The sequence below is a fragment of the Macaca mulatta genome, chromosome 1 (assembly GCF_049350105.2).
Source record: "Macaca mulatta isolate MMU2019108-1 chromosome 1, T2T-MMU8v2.0, whole genome shotgun sequence".
NCBI lineage: Eukaryota > Metazoa > Chordata > Mammalia > Primates > Cercopithecidae > Macaca > Macaca mulatta.
This window is the reverse complement of record NC_133406.1, coordinates 155,627,615-155,653,876: the sequence shown is the minus strand read 5'-3', so window position 1 is coordinate 155,653,876 and position 26,262 is coordinate 155,627,615. Positions and strand designations below refer to the sequence as shown.

At 41.8% G+C, this 26,262-nt stretch overlaps 1 protein-coding gene across 3 annotated transcripts in view; it reads right to left on the bottom strand.

Annotated features, from left to right (window-relative positions):
- Window positions 1–9,086: 9,086 nt before the first annotated feature.
- The window catches only part of MCOLN2 (mucolipin TRP cation channel 2), a 72,806-nt gene continuing 55,630 nt past the window's right edge, over window positions 9,087–26,262 (bottom strand). For 2 of the 3 annotated variants that reach the window (XM_001107980.3, XM_077953462.1), the window contains exons 8-14: window positions 24,352–24,464; window positions 23,028–23,177; window positions 21,457–21,558; window positions 21,227–21,349; window positions 14,850–15,056; window positions 13,067–13,188; window positions 9,087–10,238 (exon numbers count right to left, since the gene is read on the bottom strand). In XM_001107980.3, coding sequence (XP_001107980.2) covers window positions 10,202–10,238; window positions 13,067–13,188; window positions 14,850–15,056; window positions 21,227–21,349; window positions 21,457–21,558; window positions 23,028–23,177; window positions 24,352–24,464 — 854 coding nt within the window. In that variant the 3' untranslated portion in view covers window positions 9,087–10,201. Of the gene's footprint in view, window positions 10,239–13,066; window positions 13,189–14,849; window positions 15,057–16,621; window positions 16,943–21,226; window positions 21,350–21,456; window positions 21,559–23,027; window positions 23,178–24,351; window positions 24,465–26,262 lie in introns of those variants that run through there. The other variant, XM_077953469.1, reaches the window with a different exon arrangement.

Below are 26,262 nucleotides of genomic sequence, written 5' to 3'. Positions count from 1 at the left end.
TTAAAAGCTGTTCAAGAAACTTGGCTGTCAAGAGATAAGATACAGGAAGCAGTCTCTGTGTTATTCTGGCTTGAGGCTGCAATGCATTTTCCCCAGAGATCAAACCAGGACTTGGTGGCTCATTGTTCAGAAATGACTTTGGACAATGATGATTTCCCCTCACAGTGCCTCACTGGTCATGCAGGGTCACTGTGCTGGAGTGGATCACCTTAAGGCTGTGGCTTAGCCCTCTGAGCACGCTGTTGAGAGTGGAACCTTACAGGGTCTATGCTGGGCTGCCCTCTGTGCCCCTCAGGGCTGGAGATGGGTGTCCTGCTTCATAGTAACTCTCTCACAGGGCGGCGAGAGTTCTCCCTCAACACCAACGTCCAGCCTGGCTCCCCTGACCTGGCTTGAGGAAATGAGGAAATTCCTGATGGAGGTTTTTCTGTTCTTGCACCCCATATGGTCCATACATTAAACTTATTTATGCCTAGTGTTCCACTATTGGAACACTAAGCATGTGGGAGTTATTTATATCCTACTGCTCAAGGTCATTGCCAAGGTCTGATTTTTCACTCATGCAAAAATTCAAAAAATTGCAACCTCCAGCATAAATGGGTTTTAATTAAGGAAATGTTATTAGCTTACCACCTCTAATCCTCATGGGGTGCAGTCGCTGGAGCTGATAGAGTCGGAAGGAGCATCACTGAGATTGGTTTCAACACAAACTGCTGACCATCTCTGCAGGGTCTAGATGGAAGGAGGCAGATCATCAGCACCACAGGCACTCAGGCATTTATACAACTCCATTTTTTCTTCTTGTGAGATGGGGGCCATGCCAATCTCCTTGCCCTGTTCCCCCAGTCTCGGTCTATCTTGGCCCAGAAACATTCCTCCAACATGACTGTATTTACTACTACTTTCCAAATGAAGGCAGTTGTAGGAGTGGGCACAAAGCAACCCCATCTCAGTGTTCCTCCCATCAGTTCACTCTCCCTTCCCCTCCCCTTCAGTCTCCTCATGCCCACCCCCACACACCGCCCTGGCCTAAGGGAAGCAGAGGCAAAGCACCTCCTGGCATTTACTTGCAACGCCCTGCTTTCCCAGGCAGCCTCATAAGACTTTGTGATCCCACTCCCAAATCTTGACTGTGGTCAGGTGGGAGGCTGAGGGTAGGATGGAGTCCTTATAAAGTCCCTATGCAGTTTGTAGGCATCAGAATACAGAATACAGATTTTGTTAGTGGTGACACCAAGTCTTGACACCTTAATAGACACAAAGCTGCTGCTGGCCAAGGTCAGAGCGTGTCAGAGTGTGTGGGTATAGGGGTAATGGGGAAGGGATGATGCAGAAACAAAGGCTTGGATAGCTTCTTTTCTTAAAATTGTGAGAAGCAGCAATATGCATGTGATGGAAATATGCATTCAACCCATTCATCCTAACAAATATATATTTCCCAATAATAGAAGCTACGAAGGGAGACCCTCCCCTCCAAATGCATAGTTCAAAACCATGAACCCTTAAGAAAATGACAGGGTAATTAGCAGAAAAGTCTTGTGAGAAACAAAAATATACAGTTGATCCTCCAGATCCATGGGTTCCATATCTGTGAATTCACCCAGCAGAAAAAAATGCATGGTTGCATCTGTACCAAACAGGTAGGGAATTTTTTTCCTTGTCATTATTGCCTGAATACAGTATAACAACTATTCACTTAGCATTTATATTGTATTAGGTATTATAAGTCATCTAGAGATGGTTTAAAGTATATGAGAAAATATGTGTAGGTTAGGTGCAAATATTTTATATTAGGGACTTAAATATTCTTGGATTTTAGTTTCCACAGGGGTCCTGGAATCAATCCTCCATGGATACCAGGGGATAACAGTATATACAGATAGATAAAACATATGTATACACACACACATATACATATGCATATACAGTACATACACATATGATGTATAATACATTATATATATATATGCACACACACACACACACACACCAATCTGGTGTATTTCTGAGAGATAATTTTAAGGCAAATTTCTCGTGTTTGTGATTGTGTTTAATTACAGTGTAATGGCATTTCTCTCTCTCTCTCTCTTTAATCTGGATGATTGCAGCAGCTTTGTGACTGATTTCCCTGCTTGCCTCCCTCCACCTCAACCCATCCTCCACAGTTCTGCCCTCTTTGGTCATGCAGTTCTCAAGTCTGAAGCCCTCCCTCCCAAGGCATACATACTCCTGTGGCCTTGCCTCATCTCTTCTCTAGTCCTGTCTTCTATCATTTTCCCCTGTATACAGCCTATATGCTGACCACGCCAAAGCATCGTTTTCCTAACTGACCAGGTTCTCTGATGTCCAGGACTTTGCCATTGTTACCCTCATCCAGAAAGTCCTTCCTCCATCCCACACCATGGCCATCTGGTCAAATACAACGTATTCTTCAAATCTAAGCTCTAGCATTGTCTAGTCTCCTCAACAGGCAGGCAGAAGCTATCTTCATTCTGCTCTCATATAGTAGAATGACCTTGGGCTGACCTTGTATTATCTTTGTTTTTTTCTGTGATTCTCTCTCCCACTAGACATCAAACTTGGTGACGGCAGGGATCTTCTCATTCATTCCCTGCATCCTTAGTACTTATCACAGTAGTGCAAATCAACAAAAATGTGCTGAATTAATGGTCTTTGATAGCACCATCATTTTCCTTCTACGTATCATGTAGTTATCTAGTGTTTCCCAAAACTAGTGATGCTTATCACTTCCCTTGTTTAACTTGTCACGTAGGAAACTTCCATGCTTATTAGCTAAGTCTGTCTTTCAAACCATGCCTCCCTTCCCCCCAACCAGCCAGAGGAGATTAATTATTGATAGCAGCACTCTGATTTTCCCTCAAAGGCAAACCAAGAGCTAAGACTCAACCCACTGTCCTGCTATCATAAATAACACATGTTGGAGGGCACAAACACAGTGCTATGTCCGAAAGGCATGATTAATTCCTGCTCCCTCTGTAGACCTAGCATGGCGGGCTCACAAGTGAGGATGTAAATTCACTGTTTTAGAGCAAACGTTCCTCTTGGGGGACATCTGCTCAACCTCGAGGAGAGAGTAATGACCACAGCCCATAGGCCGTGGGGGATGAGTAATTTACTGCTGCTAGGCAATTAGTGGTGCTAGAAAAAAAAATTGCTTTCATTTAAAATTCTCTTTAAGCCATATGTATTATGGCTCATGGGATAATTTATGTATCATTAGAAACTAAGAAACATACATCACCCTAATAAATTCTCTCCCCCATTCACCATAGCCAATAGCTCCCGGAGGTCTTTAAGAAGTCAAAGTTTTGCTGTCCTTGTTATGTAAGTTGGTGTGGAAATGATTGTCTGTAACTCGTTTAGCTTCATGTTCACTCCCCGGTTCTCTGGCAGAGACAGATGGCAAGAGAAACGTTTGCCATCTTTTTCATGCACTGGTTTGCAGTAGCACTTGCTGTAAATAAGCCCGTAATAAAACAATCATGAGTTGTAGTTTTTCCTAACAAGGCTGGGGGTCATATGGCAACTGGACAAACATGCTTGAGTTTAGAATGTGAACCACTCTAAACCAAGTCTCCAATAAGGGGAAAATATTAAATGGAAAGCCAGAAAATGAGGGTTTTCACTGGTGGAGGGTGGGGCATGGGACAAAGGAGAACAGCTCAGCACCCAGCCTGCAGGCACAATGTGGGAACCTTGATCAATATCACCAAACACAGAAGTTTAATCTCCATCTTTGTAAGGCAGGAAGTGGCTCCACAGCCACTTATTTGTGAGGACAGAGGAAAACGGTGCACCCAAATGCCTGTTAAAAAGCAAATCCATGAAAAGATGTGGCAGAAACTTAAATGTATATCACTAAGTGAAAGAAGGCTCTCTGGAGAGGTGACATACTATAGGATTTCAACTATATGACATTCTGGAAAAGGAAAAACTGCAGGGACAGTAAAAAGACCAGTGGTTGCCAGGAGTTCAGGTGTGGGGTGGTGGTGAGGGAGGAATGGCTAGGCAGAGGAGAGGATTTGTAGAGCAGTGGAGTGACTCTGTATGATACTATAATGGTGGATACATGTTATACATGTGTCCAAATCCAGAGTGTACAACACCAAGAATGACCGTAATGTAAACTATAGACTTTGGGTGGTAATGATGTGCCAGTGCAGTTTCATTGGTTGGATTGTAGCTAATATACCACTCTGGTGTGGGATGATGATAATGGCAGAGGCTGTGCACATGTGTGGGCAGGAGGGATATGAGAACTCTCTGTACCTGCCTCTCAATTTTGCTGTAAACCAAAAATTGCTCTTAAAAAAGTCCGTTTTTTCAAAAATCAATTCCAATTCAGGTTCATGCTTTTCTTTTATTAAATCTATTAAATTTAAAAGTACATTCCTGGGTTCCTAGCCTTTTTTTTAAAAAAACCATGCTTTAATCATTGAGTTATATAATCCTATCATCAAGATTAGCTACATAACTTGTGCGGCCTACTGAAAACTGAAAACGTGGGGTCCCTTGTTCAAGAAATGTTAAGAATTTCAAGACTGACGGAGGACCATTAAGCCAAGCACAAGGTTCTTTGAGAATGTATGGATTACACAGCCACAAAGCTGGCTCTGCATGTCAGCAGTATCCAGAGCCTGGAACATCTCAAGTGTAGGAAGGAAAAGTAGAGGTGCTCAGTCAACACCTGCATCAAGACACAGGACCAGCGGTTTCTTGTTCCTGTGCCTCTTGTCCTTCCTCAAGTGCCTGATACCAGAATGCTGTGCTTAGGGTTTAGCCTGTGAGGTCCTCATCACTCCTCATGCAAGAGCTACTTCATGCATGCTTTACGAACTGTGTGAAATTCTAGCTATTTGGTAGAGAAAGACTCAACCTCATTGCAATATAGTAGGCTACCCTTATCCACTTTCTGTGGTTTCAGTTACTAGAGATCAACCACGGTCTGAAAATATTGAATGGAAAATTCCAGAAATAAATACTTGATAAACTTTAAATTGCTTGCCATTCGGAGTGGTGTCATGAAATCTCGTGTGTCCCATCCCATCCATCCTGGCACGTGCATCCTCCCTTTGCCCAGTGTGTCCATGCTGAGATGCTCCTCATCCATTAGTCATCAACACTGTCTGCTCCTGACATCTAACCGTTGACATCACCATGGCTCAGTGATCTGGGACCCCCTTCTGACGTATCATCGGAAGGTCAGTAGTGGCCTAACGTTACATCACAATGCTTGTATCACTCACCTCACTTCATCACTTACACGTTTTATCATTTCATATCATAAGAAGGGTGAATAAGTATAGTAAGACATTCTGTGAGACCGCATTCTTATAACTTATTACAGTATAGTGTTGTTATAATTATTCTATTTTATTAATACAGTATATTATTATAATTGTTCTATTTTATCATCATTGTTAATACAGTATATTATTATAATTGTTCTATTTTATTGTTATTGTTGTTAACCTCTTACTGTGCCTAATTTATAAATTACACTTTATCATAGGTATGTACGTATAGGAAAAAACATAATATAAAAAGGTTGAGTATCCCTTATCCAAAATGCTTGGAACCAGAAGTGTTCCAGCTTTTGGATTTTTCAGCTTTTGGAATATTAACATATACATAATAAGATATCTTGGGGGTGGGATCCAAGTCTAAACATGAAATTCACTTATGTTTCATATATACCTTATATATATAGCTTAAAGGTAATTTCATACAATATTTTAAATAATTTCGTGTATGAAACAAAGTTTTGACCGCAACCCATCACATGATGTCAGCTGTGAAGCTTTCCACTTGTGGAGTCATGTCAGCAAAAGTTTCAGATTTTGGAGCATTTCAGCTTTTGGATTTTCGAATTAGGGATGCTCAACCTGTATGGGATTCAGTACTGTTTGGGGTTTTGCACCTCTGCTGGGGGTCCTGAAACATATTCTCTGTGAACGAGGAGGGACTAACATGGTTAAAATGTTCAAACTTCAAGTGAAGCAAAGCAAAATAAAATTTGTCCAAATTACAAGAAAATAAAGATGGAACTGATTAGCAGTAAAATGAGGTCTATTCATCTAATGTTACTGCAATATGTGGCTGTCACAAGTGAATTGTTCAGGTATCTGGAATCATACCTGTAAGCATCACAGCTCTTGATATTGTCAGGAAACAACTCTGTGGCCAAGACCACGGTGGTAGTTTACTGAATATACCTTCCCAGTGACTTTAGAAAGGCCCCTGAACATCAATACCGTGCTGGACTATTTTTACATGAAGGTCCACAGGGACAAGAGGGTGACTGGCTACTCCTAGATTAAAAGACTGGGCTGTTGTGCTTTTTGTAAACCCAAGATTCCACGCCTGGGCTTCCACTGGATCAGTGTACCCTTCTTACAATTGTTGGAGTGTAGGTCCTCAGCAGGAGTAGGGGACAGTGCTTCGAATCATATGAAGAGCTTTTCCTAACTACTCTCTCTCACTCTTTTGCATTCACCACTTTGAATCTTCAATGGGTTGAGAAGCAAGTGGGCCTGAATTTCATACATTCTGACAAGTTTGGTTAAGGGGGTAGTCCTAGTAGATGACTGAGGGTCTCACCGGGGTGAAGGACTGAGGCTTTGTGACAGCTTGTGCACCTCCTGGACCTTTTCTCTTCCATCAGGACTGACAGCTGTGCCCCAGCCATTTAGGCTGCTTCTCCTTGCTGCTCCTGTATAGCTAGGTGTGAGCTTCTTAGAACTGAACTGATCATTGCTTCCAGGACAGAGCTGGATGGGGGACTTTTGCACACTTAAACTTCTAACTAGAACAAAGTCCACCAGAAGTGTGTGGTGAGCTCATTATAAAATAAAAATCTTCCTGGCTGGCCCAGATGAATAGATTTGTACATTTGTAGACCATGTTAGTAAGACTTTTTTTTTTTTTTTAAGAGCTAATAGTCACTGAGCATTTAGGAGTCACGCCTTAGTCTATGTACTTTACATTTGACTCACTTAATCCTCATAATCCCCCCATTTTATGGATGAGGAAATCGATGCATGGTGTGACCTATCCAAGGAGACTCGGGTAGCAGTAGGAAGAGGACAGCTGAGGCAGACAGGTTGCAGAAGCAAAGTTGTGTCTGCATTATTCCATGGTCCCATGGAAACTATTGCAAACATGGTAGAGAATCAAAGGGAAATAGCAGCTCAGGAATGAATTCAATACCAGGTTCTGCATAAATTATGCGACTTAAGTGCTAGTCTTGGTTGAGGTTAATCATCACTTAGAGGAAGAAAGTAACTTGTTCAGGGTCTTAAAGTTAGGTTAACCTGGAATTTTAACTCAAGTCTGTCTAGATGGCTCTTATGCCCACACTCTCTACTCCCAGCCCAAGTGAAAAAGCTTTAAAATGTTGCATATGGTTTTGACTGTGTCACCACAAGCCAAGCAGTTAAATTCAAGGGTTGGAGATCCCGGAATGAAACCAGTAGGCGGAAAGAATGTGTCTCCTAACTTTCACAGGGAACTCTCTAAGTGGAGGCCTGTGATAAGAGAGAAAATGATTTATCCCAGATGCATCTATTAGCAGAATTATGAGACAACATTGTTCAATAAAATCCAAATAGACAATACAGTTGGTAAAGTGACACTTGTTTAACATTATTAAAAAGGGAGAAAACCATGTTTCTATAGATGTGAACTAACCCTGAAAAACATTTTTCTTTCTATAACTATTTTGTCCAGCTGGAGGGAAAAGAAATAAAAGAAAACATGAAAGCCAATAGAAGAATAATATGAGCATGAAAACCCATCATTAATCTTCTATTCAAACAGCAGTCACAGCTGTAGAATAAGTGAAAGGCTTTTTTTCTTTTTTCCTGAGACGGAGTCTTGCTTTGTCACCCAGACTAGAGTGCAGTGGCAGGATCTTGGCTCACTGCAACCCCTGCCTCCCAGATTCAAGCGATTTTCCTGCCTCAGCCTCCTGAGTATCTGGGAATACAAGCGCCTGCCACCACACCCAGCTAATTTTTGTATTTTTAGTAGAGATGGGGTTTCACCATGTTAATGGCAATTCTTGGGCCGGGCGCGGTGGCTCACATCTGTAATCCCAACACTTTGGCAGGCCACGGCAGGTGGATCACGAGGTCAAGAGATCAAGACCATCTGGGCCAGTATGGTGAAACCCCATCTCTACTTAAAAAAAATACAAAAATTAGCCGGATGTGGTGGCACGTGCCTGTAGTCCCAGCTACTCGGGAGGCTGAGGCAGGGGAATTACTCGAACCTGGGAGGTAAAGGATGCAGTGAGCCAAGATCGTGCTACTGCACTCCAGTGTGGCAACAGGGCAAGAATCTGTCTAAAAAAATAAATAAATAAAAAGAAAAAAATAGCAATTCTTTTCAGAGACAAAACTAAGTATATGACAATATACTCAGAAGTTAACAAGTGGTCAAATTACATCTCTGATTCAGCAAATGACCCCAGAACCACCACTTTAATGGTGTCTTAGTTTAAAAATCAAACATAACTCTTCACATATTTTGTAAAAAAGAAAGTTTAAAATGATAATTTTAGCAAAGTATCCTGTGTGTAGACATGAGTCATCTACTCTCTTAATAACTTTAATAGTATTAACTGCATGATTTTCCCTGCCTAGATTTGGTGCAGGCATATGAAGATGGAGTCAGAGCAAGGAGGGAGAAGGTGACATGAGAAGGAAAATTGGGTAGGGGATTGTGGGGAGGGCGACTGAGGCCAAGGAAAAAGAGGAAGAGCCCTGGAAGGAGGGTGGGTCCTGCTTAATTCAAATTCTCCTCTTCACCAGTAACTTTAAAATAGTTGACCACTAAGATAGCTCAAGTATGAAATAATTCTATGCCTGAAGTGATCTTCATCTCTCAAGCTATCATCATAAATATTTATTGAATAACTTCTGTATCCTAGCCCCTGTGTGTCCTTCACTGCTTTTAAGCAATTGGGAAATCCCTTTTGGAGACCAAGTGCTTAAGAGAGATGTGATCTGAATGTTTCACTAGGTAGTTGTTTAGAGACAATGCATAAAATAGTAAGTGCCATATGGAATGATAAAAATAAATTTATTTAGAGAAAATATACCATATTTCTTTGCTAGACAAAGGTAAACGACTAACACAGCAGAGTTCAATTGTTAAAATGAGTGACCACAGATACAGGTCACTTCCACACGTCCTGTGTGTACAACCAACCATTAGCACAAGTGATGAGGCAGACAAATGATTCCATTTCTTATTCATCCCACTGGCTATGCCAACAGTTGCTTCATATCATGCTGAAGAAAAACCCACAGGAAAACAGGCCAAGAAATGTCCACTGCATGAGCATGAGGTCTTTTTGTTGATTTAAGGGTGATCTTTTTTTTTTTTTTTTTTTTGAGACAGGGTCTGTCTGTTACCCAGGCTGGAGTGCAATGGCACGATCACGGCTCATGGCATCCTCTGCCTCCAGGGCTCAGGTGATCCTCCCATTTCAGTTTCCCAAGTAGCTGGGACTACAGATGCCTGCCATCATGCCCAGCTAATTTTTATATTTTTTGTAGAGATGAGTTTTTGCCATGTTGCGCAGGCTGGTCTCAAGTTCCTGAGCGCAAGTGGTCTGCCTGCCTAGGCCTCCCAAAGTGCTGGGATTACAGGTGTGAGTCACTGTGCCAGGCCAAGGGTGATCTTTAAACAGCTTAGTAGTTCGCCAGCTTGGACTCTCTAGATTGGTACTGCAACCAACTTCATTTCTATACAGACCATGAATTAACGAATGTCTTCAAACCAAGAATCACCTTTAAAACAAACCCTTATTTGACAATAAACACACATATTTAAATACATGGCTTTAAAGACTATTTTGCACACTCTGAAATGTGATCTTTTTCCATTCTGAGATCATGTCATAAATTAACAGACTAATAGAGAATTTTATTATCACTGTTCAATTGCGCTAATGCCCAGCAGTAGCCTGTGGTCTATTCTTTATCATTCAAGTTTATAAAAAGTAAAGCTGGAATTTCAGTCATGGTCAGCTGGCTAACTGTTAGTCCTCTTTCCCACTCCACAAGTAAATAAGAGAGTCATTTTGGAACTGCTGGTCCAAGTCATTTGGGGTTCCTCTGTCCAGCTGCTGGATAAGGATGCCTGAACTTTAATCATCTTTAGCAGAAGAACTTTAGTTAATAGGTATCAAGTGATCATCACTTCTTTTCCTATAACAGAAAGGGAAAGAAGAAAAGAGAAAAGACACAATAATTTAAAATCTTTGAGGAGCAGTAGGAATAGTCTATATTCCAGGACCACATAGATTATGGACATGTTGAGTGAAACATGTAAGAGGAAGAAAAATTAAGACAGGCAAGGTGTTCTGATTATTTACCAACGTTCAGAATAAAAAGTAAACAAATAAAGACGGGCAATGTCCACTGTTTGAGGTTTGAGCAGATGCTTTTGGAAACACTGTGAGGAGTCACCTGTCTCTTAAGAACTTCCATGCCCTCAGGGAGGGGAACATCGCACACTGGGACTTGTTGGGGGGTGGGGGGAAAGGGGAGGGAGAGCATTAGGACAAATACCTAATGTATGCAGAGCTGAAAACCTAGATGATGGGTTGATAGGTGCAGCAAACCACCATGGCGCATGTATACCTATGTAACCTGCACATTCAGCACATGTATCCCAGAACGTTAAGTAAAATTTTAAAAAAGAAAAATATATGTCACATTTATGTTTTACTCAATAAATATATTAGTTTGCTTCTGGGAAGAAAAAAAAAAAGAACCTCTGTGTCCCTTCGCTAACAAGGCCTTATCAATTACTAGAACAGTCAATTTTCCTCCTTCACTGCAATAGAGGAAGGTAAAGGTTAACTCTGTGTCTCTTCAACCAAGCATCTCTCTCCAAAGAACCACATCACTTTAGAACTGGAAGAGGTTTCAGAGGTCATCTGATCCATCCAAGAGGTTTAGGAGAGGTCACAGGACACACTTGGTTAATGGCAGTGTCCAAAAAGAAAACCCAGGTGTTCTGATGCTCAGGCTAGAGGCTCTGTCAAAAACTCAAAGGAGAATCAAATGTGTGCTGGTTGTTGGACTGCTTTGTTGAAGAGTGACCACAGCCATGCTCTGCAGGAAGCAGCATTGGGATAGCAGGTGTCACCTGTCATGGTCACCAGACAGAAACCAATCTTTGCAGAGCTGAATCTTTATGTTCATCTTTAGCCTCCATTCACAGCCTTCCTCAATTTTAGTCCATTCTCCTGTTCCTAGCTTTTATTTTATTTTTTAAGAGTCAGGGTCTCACTACATTGCCCATGCTGGTCTCAAAATCCTGGGTTCAAGAGATCCTTCTGCCCTGGCCTCCCAAAGTGCCGGCATTACAGGCATGAGCCACCGTAACCAGCTCCATTCCTAGCTTTTAAACACACCAAGCTATACTTAATTTTGATGGAGTCAAAGCCATCACTTGTTCTTAAGGCCCCATTACAATCCATTTCCTTCCATCAGGGCCTAGGCCCTTCATTCACTCTGCAGGGTCCATACGAGCACCCTGGGATCTAGGCTTTGGTCTGATGATTCCACTGAAATTGCCATAGCTGACTTCACTCGGGACCATCGTTTGGCCAAACATAGTTACAGCTACCTGTCTTTATTTTTTGATATCCTCTTTTTCAAAACTTTCATCATCCTAGTTCTTTAGTTGATCTCCTTGGTGGATTCTCTTGTTCCCTCGAATTCTTTCACTCTTCATGAGGGGCAGACCCTCCGTCTCACCATGCATCTTCTCAACAACCCTCAGCATACCTTAGGGCAAACAGTCTGCTGCTGTTGCTCCTTGCGTCTCACCACTCACACCCAATCTTACCCAAACATCTTGGGGTCCACGCCTTAAATCTTTCACTTGTTCCATAGGGCTGCATGACAAAACATTTAACAACCTCCCAGGACTTTGTGTGGCACAAACCAAGGTCCAAACACCAAAGACCTATCATTTACTTTTTAGAATTCATGACTACATTTTCCAATGAAGTTTTTCCCCCTTATAGTAAAAAAGAGATTTTGAGAGACTTTCCTTATACATGGTGCCTCTTAGGAGGCAGCTGCCTATTAAGAAAATTAATTTCCTTTACCCCAGCTTTCATAGCGACAATTTAATGCTCTGAGAAAAAAAGGTGTGATTCTGAAAACAACTCTTCTCAGATCTCATTTTCTATTTACCAGACATTCTCTGGATCTGCTCAATCATATCATTGTAAGTCCCAAGATACTGTATGAATTGATTAACAGAAAAATGCATCCTGTGGTTTTAAATAGCAATTATGTTCTCCTAGCTTCCTTCAGGAATTTGGGTTAGAGAGTCCTTCCAAAAAGAAAAAACATGTATAGAGTATACTTTTAGTTACAAACTGGCACCCCTGACTTCAGATGAAAGCAAACACAGGCACATTAAAAAAAATTTGTCTTCACATGACCCCATTCTAGTCCACAAATCACTATGTAATATGCTTTGTCCACTGAAGTCTAGACCGTTTCCCTACATGTCCTGACGAACAGCAGGCAAAGCACAGCGGGGCAAGGAAGAGCTACTGGTGTTTTACTGCTAAGCAAGCACTTGGACAGCCTCCTCGCAAAGAGGTTTCCTGCTCTGATCAAGAAAGGTTGCTTGTACCACATACTGTGAAAAGGGAAAATGACTCTGACATTCCCAGAGTTCCACCTCTAAAAATAAGAGCTTTGACCTCTTACTTGGTCCACTTAAGAGTTCAGCCTCTTGACTTTAAGGACATAATTTATGCCTTCTCTTAAGAGTTTCATAGTATTCCTAAGATATTCTAATCACGTCATGTAGCTTTCTACATAACCCTGTTTTAGAAGAAATAATTCATTTCTAAAGCCAATTTCAGTGGGAGGAAAGAAAAGAAAGGTGAATTATTTCCCACGATAAGCTGATCTCTGAATGTAATGGTAATCTTGGAGGGGCTCTTCCTTAAGGCAACAGAGCAACCCATCACACGAACATGGCGAATAAACATGATACTGACCTCCTCCGACAGCAGATGCAGGACAGGAAGGCTGAGGACTCTTTCTGATACTCTTCTTTGCTACTGCATTCCTTCAGGAATTCCTGCAAATCCGTTTCAGGAAACCCATTCTGTTGGAATTTCTTTAGAAAGTATACAATGTTGTTACCTTATTTATAAAGCATGAGAAATTGCTCTTTTGTCAACAAACCAAGTCCACCTTTGCTAAAATAAAGCTCTCCCACATTGCTAGCTCAGATCCAAGAACTGATGTTAACAATGATGAATCAATCTGTCAGTCCCAGAACACCAAGCCAGGGCCACTGTGGGAACAGAGAACAATCCAAAGAAAAACTTCAGAAAGAAAGCAGAGGAGAGCCAGGGAGAGGTTTGTCAAAAAAAAAAAAAAATGGTAATGAAGGAAATAATCAAAAGTCAAATGTTTAGTCTGGGTACGATGGCTCATGCCTGTAATCCCAGCACTTTGGGAGACCAAGGAGGATCACTTGAGACCAGGAGTTTGAGACCAGCCTGGCCAAGATGGTGAGACCCCATCTCTACAAAAAATACAAAAATTATCTGGCCATGGTGGTGTGCACCTGTAGTCCCAGCTACTCTGGAGGCTGAGGCAGGAGGATCGACTGAGCCCAGGACTTGGAGGCTATAATGAGGTAGGATCATACCACTGTCCTCTAGCCTGGGCAACAGAGCAAGACCCTCTCTCTTTAAAAAAAAAAAAAGTCTAAATCTTTAATGCTAACAGTAAGACTAGATAAGATCTCCCACTCCACACACACATTGGCAATGTAGACTCTGCTTGGGAAGTAATCATTATTTCCTCTACTTTTATGGAAGTTGGTCACCTAGTGGAACAGAAGACAGATTTTTTCCAAGCAGACACAAAGACTCCCTCCCTTCATGCTTAATGAGACAACTCACTTTAACACTGAGGCTTGGCCCCCACCATGCAGGGACACTGCCACATCAAAGACATGAACCTCTGTGGCAGGAGTGTGCACCTCTTCCTTCTCCATGCAAGCCCTGATGTGAGAGCCAACTACCATTCCCACCTGAACACTTACTTATCTCCCCACATGCTCAAAGGTAATGGACTGGCTTTCTTCTGCGTTATTCTGAGAAAGCAGTTAAGCAGAAAACAGCCCTGACAAAGGCATTGGCATGGCACCCCTGGCTTTTCAGTCACTGACCCTGAAGCAGGATTTTCTAAGCATGACCATCTGCTGTGAAGAAGGAAGTGAACTTCCTTCAAGTCACAAATCAGTTAAATGGGCCCAGTTTGAAAGGATACAGAATCCATCAGGTTGCTTAAGAAAGTAGGAAGCTAAACAGTCACAAAAGCCTTAGTTTTCATAATTTAAAGGAAGACTGCACCATGCCAGTAGCTGTATTATCCAGTGTGAGTTGTAGCAATATCTGAGAGTTGTCAGGATGCCGGTCACCTCTCGTCCCTGAAACTTATCACTCAATCCTAAATTCCAGGCAGCCACACTGGCAGGTGTAATCTGTCAGGGCTAAGACCAGCAGCCCGACTACCTGACTTACCCCATTCAACCCATCCTGACCCCATTTCCCTTTCCTTTCCCACCACCCCTCCAAACCGATCCACCCTGCTGTGGGTAACAGGGACAATGTCCTAAAACTCATCTCCAGTGTCTAAAAAGTTTGTCCACAAAACCTCAAAATCTGAACTGCAATATTTTAAGTTTTTAAAATGTGGTATTTTCCTATAATCTATACAGAATTTGCAGTGATTTTTTGGCTGTAAATATTGATAATTACTTACCTTAATGGTGTCATAAGAATCTGTAATAAGTGCAATAAAAAGGCTGAGAATCATATATATGAAAAGGCTGATGAAGGAATATAAATACAGACGACTGAACAGCCACACCAAGATGCTCTTCTGCTGGATTTGGGCAAAGGTTGCAAACATGTCATCACCGTTGACCAGAGAAAACAGACACTCAGCAACTGTGTTCAGATTTTCAAACTGTAGGGGGGGATAAAAATTAGTTTCTGAAATAGAGTATTCTAAAAAGCAGAGGGTATCTAGTTAGCTTGTTTTGTTAACATTGTTTTTGTCATTAGTAATAGTGGTAACTTACTTATATTAAGATGCTAGAACACCATGAGAAGTAGGAAAACATTATTCAAAAACCCCCTCTGGGCCAGGTACAGTGGTTCATGCTTATAATCCCAGCACTTTGGGAGGCCAAGGTTGGAGGATCACTTGAGCCCAGCAGTTTGCGACCAATCTGGGAAAGATTACAAGACCCCATCTCTACAAAAAATACAGAAATTATCTGGGCATGGTGATGCACCTATAGTCCCAGCTATTCAGGAGGCTGGGGTGGGAGAATCTCTTGAGTCCGGGAGGTTCAGGGTGCAGTGAGCCACAGTTCTGCCACTGCACTGCAGCCTGGGGGACAGAGCAAGACCATGTATCTTTAAAACACACACACACACACACACACACACACACACACCCCTCCATACTCTCAAAGTTAATCTCTTAACAATTCCCACAGTTTCTCCCTATGTAGTTTTTACATATCTAAAACCAGGATCTAACAAGTTTAGATCCTGGTTTTTCTCCTGATTAACATAAGCATCTTCTTATGTTTTCTACACTTAGAGAGCATTTGTAGGTTTTGTTTGTTTGTTTGTTTGTTTGTGACAGAGTCTTACTCTGCCACCCAGGCTGGAAGGCAGTTGCAATCCCAGTTCACTGCAACCTCTGCCTCCAGTGTTCAAGCAATTCTCATGCCTCAGCCTCCCAAATAGATGAGATTACAGGTGCCTGCCACCAAGCCTAGCTAATTTTTTTATTTTTTGTAGAGATGGTGTTTCACCATGTTGGCCAGGCTGGTCTTGAACTCCTCAGGTGATCCGCCCACCTCAGCCTCCCAAAGTGCTTGGATTACAGGCATGAGCCACTGTGCCCAGCTGGCATTTGTTATATAACAGACCATTCCTTGAAAATGCCAAAAAAACAAAACTTTCTATCACCCTAACCAGAAAAAATGAGCTTTTTTTCTAAATTGCCCTATTTCTGTCAGTGATTCCAATCTCCTGCCAAAGAAACATTTACTCTGAAATAATTAAGTCCTTAAAACTCTGTGTTGAACTGATTACTCTTCCCCATTTTCAGTCTTCTAAGTCCTGTCTGTTCCTATCACGTTTGTCCGATTCACCCTTTCTACTCTACTGTGATGTCAACACGAATTTCCGAATTATTACAGAAACTTCCAAGGAAGTCTCTTTTACTCCAATCTCTTCACCCTCCCCAGTCAAAGCTGCAATAAAACCTATACTTTAAGAAGAAGGCTTTCAGGTCATTTCTCCCTTGTGAGATTATACAAAGTTTGAATGCAAAATAAAAATCTAAACCAAGAAGGTTGTGATAAGTTCCTCCTTCATGTGGTCTCATTACATCTCCTCCTTGACAGTATTAACATGCTGTGCTTATCTTCTCCTCCAACACCAGGCCCATCCCTACATTTTTCCCTCATGGAATTTATTCTCCTCACCTGCTATATTCTTTTTTCTCTTCTCTGCGTCCAATTAAACCATCGTTCAAGGGTTATTTCAGAGTGTACTTCAAGACCGAGTGCCCTGGCAGCTCTAGTCCTTTCTCTGCACTCCATATCGGTAAGAATCACAGAATGAACTATGGTCTTCTAATTGTTTTTACACACACGCTCCAATTAGATACAAACACCATGCCTTACTTTCCAGCCACATGGCTGGACCAGGCAAGGTAAAGTTGGTGGCCAAGGGGGAAGGTCTACAAATGCACCCCAAACAAGGATCCCACCCATGGCTTTGCTGCATCAGCAAAAACTCTGATGAACTAAAGTCCTTCTCCAAAAAGACCTAGAAGAAATATCCAAATGAACAGATCACTTAACAATATGTAGATTATTTAACAGTAAAACAGGCTGTTGCCACAGTAAATATTTTCTAAACCCAACACTAGCCTTAAAACATTGAAGTTAAAGCTGAAAACACTGACATTAAAGTTGGTTTCTATAGATGTCAATTACAACTCTGACAGCACCATTAATAATTCATATTTCTCAGTTTCTTTTGGAATCCAGTGAATTCCTTTCTCTAGTTTCAAGAACCTCTAAGTCCAAGCACAACTGTCCACGCTTCAGGTTTCAACTGCAAATAGCTAGTTGATCAGTACATGTCACATTCGTTTCTTAATTTTCTGTTTAGTCACTTATCAGGCTACATACAATATCTGTCTCAACATTAACATTATTTTACCACCCCCTCCTCTTGTGAACATGAGAATTATTTTAACACACCAAAGAGTTAAAACAGAGACCCAGTCAATTTTAGGTGTTTGGTAACACCCTGACATTTTGTACAAGAAGTGGCTGTGAACCAGAGTCTGTTTCAGTGGCCAAATTCATAGTAAAAGTGAGCTTAAAAATACTCAAGGTCCTAATGTGCTTCCAGTCTAGAAGGACCACATTTGTAGGGCATTCCTTTGGATCTTGAGCAATCATAAGCCCCTGGAAAGCAGGTACTACTCTCTCTCTGCTTCTTGTTCATTCAACAAACTTTCTGGGCACCTACCATGGTCTATGTGCTGTGCTGGACACTGGGAATGTAAAGAGGAACAAACCATAGTTCCTCCCCTCCAAGAACTTGGTCTGTAAGAACCTAGCAATGTTGGGTGCACAGTAGACATTTAATACATATTAAATGGGTATTTCCATAAAGAGTCCCCATAGGTTCTCTGGCCCCACAGTGAGAACCCAACCATTCATTTCACAAATGATAAGTTTGCAGTTGGGCCAGAAACCTTTCATTTCAATGAAACCATAACCTGCAATGGCTTATGTCAGAGAACAACATAAATATTTGCTTTAAGAGCTGGTGCCAAGAATCTCATGCAAACTTTAGGCAAAATGTTTTAGCTGAGAGGTACGTGGCTAAAACCAGAGGCCTTGGGAGGAGGAAAATGTAATGCAGAGTCTGCTGAACTTTGACCCATGCATCAGCGAAGTCCAATAACTTTTCAAGCCTTGGTCTTCTCATTTGTAAAACGGGGACATCGCAAGGCTATGATTTATTCCTCACAGAAAAAAAAAAAAGTCCTCTGGAAATGTAAAAGCCACATTAGAGTAATGTTTAATAATTCAAGATGAGGTTTGGAAGAACATCAACAGTCTCTCGCCCTCTGTGCCCAGGCATTTTGAAAGGGCATTGCGCCAAAGTCCATTAGTGCCGGGAACACACATCAGCAGGATCCTTTTTGCATCTTGACTCCCTTTCCATTGAGCCCCTGAAATCAGATGCCTAACAGGAAGACAGGAAGCTGAAGTGTTATGGGACCCCAGTTATCAGTCAAATGGTTTTCCTGATGTCTCCTTTTCAGTTGTTTTGTTTTAAAGAAAGAATTAGCTTTCACAATCAAGGTTGCTGTGATTCTAAAAATCCTACAAAAATGACCGCTTTGAATGCTTAGCTTTTCAAGGCTTCGGGTAACCTGAAAGTCCTCTGATTCAGATACTGGCAGAACCTGAACTTGCTGACAGCTTGGATTAATTTAGGGGAAAGGATGCAAGGGGCAATAAAATATTCTAACTTCAGATTCAAAGAGGTAGCAATATGGGGAAGAAAAGGACAAAATTCCAAAACCAGACTGATGTTCTCTTCCCCAACTGACTTGTACAATTCAGTGAATTAACTCAGCTGTGCATTTCCCCAATATATCAGCCTGGTGAGAGATGCCATAACCTGCGAGCAACCCTATAGACATCCCTTATCCCTCCCCTCCTCCAGGGGTATAAAGGGAAAGCTGATATTAAGTGAAAGACATAAGTCTAGAGCTGCAGTGTCCATAATGGTAGTCACCAGGAATGTGTGAATAGCCAGCATCCAACAGGTAGCTAGTCCAAATTGAGATGTGCTGTGTGGACAAAATATCCACCACATCAAAAAGACTAGTATGAAGGAATGTAAAATATTTCAATATTTTATACTGAATACATGCTGAAATAATATTTTGGGTATATTAGGCTTAAAATACGTAATTAAAATTAATTTCATCTGGTTTGTATTTCTTAATGTGGCTACTAGAAAATTTTACAGTATAGGCAAGGTTCTCAATTGTAGCCCAAATTGTATTTTTCTTGGACAGTGCTGGCTCAGAGCATCCCAGTTTCACCTGGATCCTTTGAAAGGACAAATTGAACATATGGAAATGCAGTCAGGCTCACAAAACAAATAACCTCATTTTCCATGAGGTGACCTTGACACCATTGAGAGAATGAGACCAATTACATGGCTGTCCTCTCACGGTTGATCTCCAAGTACAAGACTGTTTCTTGTCAGACTATATGCTCTCTTGCAATGATCTGTTTTAGATAACACCAAGAAAAGCCCTACAGGGTATGGGTCAAAGCACAGGTACCGCAGTCAGGCTGACCTAGGTTTGAATCCTATCTCTGCCACTTTCTAGCTGGGTAATCTCAGGAATATTATTTCATATATGAAGGTGCCTATTCTCTGTAAAAGGACAATTGGATTTCTTCACAGAGAAGGGGAGGGAAGGGTTAACACAGCAAGGGAGATAAAGAATCTTGGGCACCATGCCTAGCAGACAGCAGTTGAGAATGGTAGCCATCTAGTAAAATTCAAGCAACCTTATCTGAGCACCTTCCAGAATAATGATGAGGTAGGGGAGACGGGGGTGGGGTGCAAAAGAGATGGGACCACTTGTCCAGTGACCTTGGGGGCAGTGAATTAAAGCTGAATCCTCAGGCACAGTATTTATTCCACACAGTGCAACACTGCCCTCTAGTGACAGAGATGTGGAAAAGCTTTCAGAGCATAAAGCAAGGAAGAAAAATACATTTTTCCAGGCTCTAAGACAGTAAGTTCTCCAAATCAGAGAGATCATAACAAAGAATAATTTTTTCTTATGAGTCACCTTTAAAGCAGTGACAGAAAATTTGAAGAGCAATATTATCAAGATTTACTACCAACCCAGAGGTTGTCACTTTGTTAATTATATATTATCTCAAATAGGAAAAACAGTAATTCTCTCTAGACATATTAAATGTGACACCTAAAAAGGAGAAAGTCTGAGTGTGCCAGGTTACTCAGTGTTATTCTGGTAGGACAGCACAGAGGTTTAAGATTCATGTATAACAGTTTGTAAACCAGATTTGATCACATTTTTTGGTTAATGCAACTAACAAGGTCAAAACTTAAGGCTGAACTGGTATACAAACTTGGAAGGAATGCCTACCATTTTTAACTTCTTTTCTCCTTGCAGAGCACCTAAGTGAGGCTAACAGTACCCTGGGTTGTTGTGGGGAGTAAATAAGAAAGAGCACCGAAATACCCAGCAGAGTGTCTAACACACAAGCAGTAAGTGTTAGCTGCTGCTATTTTTGTTGTTTCTGTTGTTCCAACTGCCACAGGCCCAATGGAGGAAAAGTCATAAGATAAAATAACTCCTTTTAATTTTCTGGGTTAAAAACAAGGCTTACCTAGTTTCATTTCCTGATGCATCTACTAATCAAATGCATGATTTTATAACAAAAACATCCTAGCACAACTTTGATGTCCCTGAGATCATAATGCTAACTGAAGTTTGGTAATAGTTTAGAATTCAGATACTGATCTTTAATAAGGCACAAAGATGATGCTATAATCAAAACCAGATATCTGCAGAGACAAGACGTGTCACCATTTCTATCATAAACCTATTATGGTCGTTTTAGGCAGTCTCTGCCCATCTTCATTCTTCTCAATTAACTTGGACGAAAAACATAATACTTTAAATTGGAAATTTTTTATAATAATTTTCCTAATTTTCATTTTTAATATAGTGATCTCATGTCCAAACATTTCCCATTTGATGATCACCGGGTAACCATGTGACCCCTTAAGCCAGTCCCAGACAACTATAATACATGCTTTCTAGTCTTGTACAGTTCTTGTTTCAATATCCTGTAGTCACTTCTATATCCTGAAAAGGAAAAAAGGAAAAAGAAAATGGATACAAAGATACATGCTTACTGATGTCAAGGGTACGTGCTAGAGAAGACCAGGAAGCAAGTAAATGCTAGAAACCCATGTTCACGGGTCCCACGTGCCCCATGTGCAGAAGGAGGAATGTGTGCTACACACCTTGTCATGGTATGGTCCTAAGACAATCCAGCCACAGAATGTGTAACCCAGATAAATCATACCAGCACAAGCACAAAACCGAAGAACTTTTGGCAGTGAGGCCTGCATTGTTAAAATCAGCACCTGAAAAAAAGAATGAACAGAATGGGTGAAATGAAAACGTAGCTATTAGAACCCAAAGAATAAATGAGTCTCAACTGCAGTGGCACTACCCAGTGCCACATCCTTACATTATACGCCTGGAAATAACCCAGGTATCTGATGACTCCAACCCAAACCAAGAGCGTAGAGGTTCCAAGCAAAATGCTGCACAGATCATAGTTTGTGAGATTCTAAGGAATGAAAAAAGAGAGAGAGAGAAATGAGTAAAATATTTGACTCCACTTAGCTTATTAACCTTACATTAAACCAATTAATAAAAAAAGAACTATCTGCCTTCCTATAGGTGATAGTGAGAGGTTTTTTTTAAAGAAAAAAAGAAAACAGATATAATTCCAAATATGTTTCTCGTTTTCTTTTAGTATTTCAACTGGTTGAACTAATTTTTTTTCCAAATAATACACTCAAATAGAAATTACATTTAGGTTGAACTCAATTTTTTTCCAAATAATACTCTCAAATAGAAATTGCATTTATCACTGACCTAGGCATTCGAGGATATAAATTAATGGTGTTTGTTAAGTACCAAACAATACAATTCAACCGCTTTTGAAAGAAAACTCCCACATGATTTGCTAACACAGCTCCAGCTCTCAGGAAATTCTAGGGCTAGTTGAAAAGACAAACACACAAACATGATTCTCATACAATATGCTAAATGCAGTGAAAGACACAATGCCTAGCTCATCACAGAGGGACACCACAGACACGACCCCAGAGCAAAGACGGGCCTGCAGGACAGGCTGGGAGGAAGCGCCACAGATAAGTGGACAAAGGCTGAACAAAGGTACAAAGCTGACAAGACATCCTAGAGGGGCAGGGTCAGAGCAGGGGCAGGAGCAAGAGGCAGAGCTGGATGATGATGACCCCAGAGGCCATGCTGCCAAGGGAAGCTGCTTCATCCCAAAGTAGGCCCCAAGAGGTAGAAAGGATGGTAACAGCCGGATAGACACTTTCAGAAAAGTCCCTCTGACAGCTGTGTGAATGGATCTCAGAGGTATGAAGCAGAAGATGGGAAAGCTGGTGAGGAGACTGCTGTCACAGTTGACCAGAGAAGAAAAAGCCTGAAGAAAGCCAGAGGGAGCCAGGATAGGGGAGGAGTAGGCGTGTCAGGGTTAGGAGGTATGGCTGGTGGGACCTCTGACCAACAGCAGAGAGTGGACAGGAGAACAGTGTGGTGAAGGAGGAGTTGAGGCTTAGGTAGGAGATCAAATCAACTAAGTTATACAAAGGGTCAGGCTTTAGCAGGCAGTCCGACATTCCTGCCCTCACCCCATCTGTCAGAGCACCCAATGGTCACAGATCCTCCCCACAAGCTCTTGACATGCAGGTTCAGGGAAAGGACTGCTTTATGGATAAGCTGCTCCTTTTGCAACTTAAAAAGAAAAATGAGGCCCAAATAATCAATCTTCTCAAGCTTTGTCATTATTCTGGAGCTGTTGCCAAGTTTCGTTCCATGGAACATCGGCTTCCTTACTTTTCCTTCACGAGGAACCAAGTCAGGGGAGGCCTCACTTGTGCCAGTGTGAGAAAAGGGAAGACACAAGAATCAAAGTTGTCTCCAAAGGATCATATGTCTTAAGATGCTTGTGGCCGTCCAGGAGAAGATGAAGAACAGAGACTTTAAATGGGCTTCCCTCACCTTTGCTTTGATTTCCATTTTTAATATGGAGCCAATGATTGTCATTAGGTCGCTGATAATCACCAGGACATACCAGCCGTTGATGAACTTCCACTGGTCAGTGTCACACACAGGCCGCTTGTACTTCTCCAGGAAGAAATTTAGAAATCTCTAAGGCAAACATTTAAAGAAGTGTTTCTTATAAACCACACTGCCTTCTGGAAGGAGAAGGCAAGTGCAAAACAGTGCTCTCACCTGTAAAAGGACATGGCATTGCCTTTCCAACTTGCCAGATCCACCTCGAAAGTGGAGGTTATAGCACACACTTCCCCCGTAATCTGAGTAAGCATTCAATTGTCTGTGAAGTTACCTCAAATATGAAATACGTACATGGTAACTCCGGCAGGCTCTTGTCATAGCTAACATAAAGTATGTTCCAAATACTTTTCATATTACCAACACATCCATTCCGATGACAACCCAATGAACCAGGTACTAGCAGGTCTATCACCCAGAGAAGGGAACTGAGGCACCGAGAGGCTAAGCCAGGATCCGTGTCCAGGCAGGCCGGCTCCAGAGTGCGTGCTCAAATATGAGCCCCATCACCTTGGCAGGGACAGGACCTTAACTTTGCATTCATAATATCAAGGAGATCGGGGAGCATGTAAGAGAGATGGATATTTACAAAGGACATTGACAAAGGTCAGGATTAGGCAAAATCAAATGCAGACTACGTCCCTGCTCCACAAATGGTACTCTGTGGACTTCCGATTTCCCCGCCCCCAGTGTGCATTTGTACACATGCCACAGTCAGAATAAGATATGTGGGGAGCAGAAGTATATATTCATAAGAGCCCTGAGGGTAAAAAGGCAAAATGAAACTCAAGGGAGAATTTTAAAACTATTTGAAAAACAGAATAAAGTATTTTATGCTTCATTATAATCCATTTACCATGCCTCCCTGTCAAAATGAACTCTGATTTGAAGACAAAAGATGAAACCCACACATGCTATTACTCTGTTCTTCAGATCACTCCTGAATTGAAGAGGGCCTCGTTATTCTGGAAACATTCAAAAGCCTGAGAGTTCACCACTGTGCGTCTGTACATATCAGCTCAGTTTTAAGCAGGATAATTATCTGATGCCACCTGACATACTCAGAGCCTTTACTCACTTCCTACACCTCAGGCTGATAAATGCCTCACAGGGGGCAACTACTCAGAGGAATCTAATTTAGTCAAAAGTCTCCATAAAAGGCAGGTGGCACAACATCGGTGGTCCACTGCTTGAGCAAACTGAGGGTGCAGGCCAAGAGGGCAGGAAGAGAATGAGAACACGCTCTTACCTTCCGTAACCTTAGAGCAAGAACAATGGATCTTGTACACAGAATAAGAGATGCCAAGCAAATCACAATGACAAACGCATCAAACACCAGGACATACTGAGTGTTTTTCTGAGCTGAGGAATAAAAACAGAATTCAAATGTTAAACACGCCTTACCAGAGAATAATTTCCAAACAAAATGGCAGTGTGAAAAGAAGTTCAAACAATAAATGTTTTGTCTGTTGTTAAAACAAAATGGTAAATATCAGAAACAAATCACACTGCACTCATTCAGAAGTACATATATAAGGCAAAACATTCCCTGATATAAAGCTATACATTTAAAAACATGTGAGCTGGGCCAGGCGCGGTGGCTCACGCCTGTAATCCCAGCACTTTGGGAGGCCGAGGTGGGTGGATCATGAGGTCAGGAGATCGAGACCATCCTGGCTAACACAGTGAAACCCCGTCTCTACTAAAAATACAAAAAAAATTAGCCGGGCATGGTGGTGGGTGCCGGTAGTCCCAGCTACTCAAGAGGCCAAGGCAGGAGAATGGCGTGAACCTGGGAGTCAGAGTTTGCAGTGAGCTGAGATCGTACCACTACACTCCAGCCCGGGTGACAGAGCGAGACTCCGTCTCAAAAAAAAAAAAAAAAAAAAATGAGCTGCTAATAAATGCACTCAAATTGATATATAAATATTTACTGTAGAATAGAATTCAACGGAAAGTGATCCATTTGGGCTCCATTCAAAAAAAGGCAAAACTGCTGACATACTCTGAGTTCTTTCACATAAAAGCAGAGACATCCAGTTCACCATTAATAAGAAATCAAACAAATTAAACCACCACCACTGAGAATCCCCACTTCTGCTTCTCAACCTCACTGTGCACTTTCCCAGGACATAGTGCCAATCTTATAAGCCTTCTCCATATGGAGAGAAAATTGCTTCTTGGAACAGAAGCAAGGAGGGGAGTGGTAATCAGATTTTTGGTTTGGAGCACACAGCAGCAAGAAGAATGTACGGGAAGGAGATGAATCCAACCTTGGTTTCTCTCAGACTTCACAGTAGTGTCTCCGATCCCAGCCCGGCTCTCTCCTGCCTGCCCCCCGCCTTCTCCACCCTGCAGTCACACTGGTCTTCCTTCTCTCCTGCTCTCGCCTCAGGGACTTTGCACATGCTGATCCATCTGCCTGGAACAGCACTTCTCCACACACGCAGCTCAGCTTATTTATTTTCAGGCTCAAGTTCCAAATGAAAAATCTCCCATCTCAGAAAATAATTCCTTAAATTCTCATCTCTATTAGCCCCCTCCTATATACTTTCATGGTTTTTGGTTACTACACATACCCAGAGCTCCTTTACTTTCCTCTGCACAACAAACACTGACCTTTCATTACATCTGCAAAGGCAGCACAGCACAGAGCACAGAGACAGTGTAGAATGGGCAAGAACATTATGAAAATTGGGAAAGAAAACGTGAAAATTATGCAAGTTCATATACAAAGAGCCCATGAAACAGCCAAGGAAAATAACAATAGCAAACACTCACAGCAGTAACTTATTTTATGATTCAGTGTCCATCTTCCCCATCAAGTGACAGGCTCTGTAAAGCAGGGCCCACAGGTAGTTGCTATGGTTTGAATTATCTGTCTCCTCCAAAACTCGTGTTGAAATTTAATCCCCAATATGACAGGATTGAGAGGGTGGGCCTTTAAGAGGTGATTGGGTCATGAGGTCTCTGCCCTCATAAATGGATTAATCCACTCATAGATTAATGGGTTATCAAGGGAATGGCTCTGGTGGCTTCATAAGAAGAGGAAGAGAGACTTGAGCTAGTATGCTCCCCCTCCTCACCATGTGATGCCCTGCACTGCCTTGGGACTCCACTGAGACTCCCAACCAGTAAGAAGGTCCTCACCAGAAGTGGT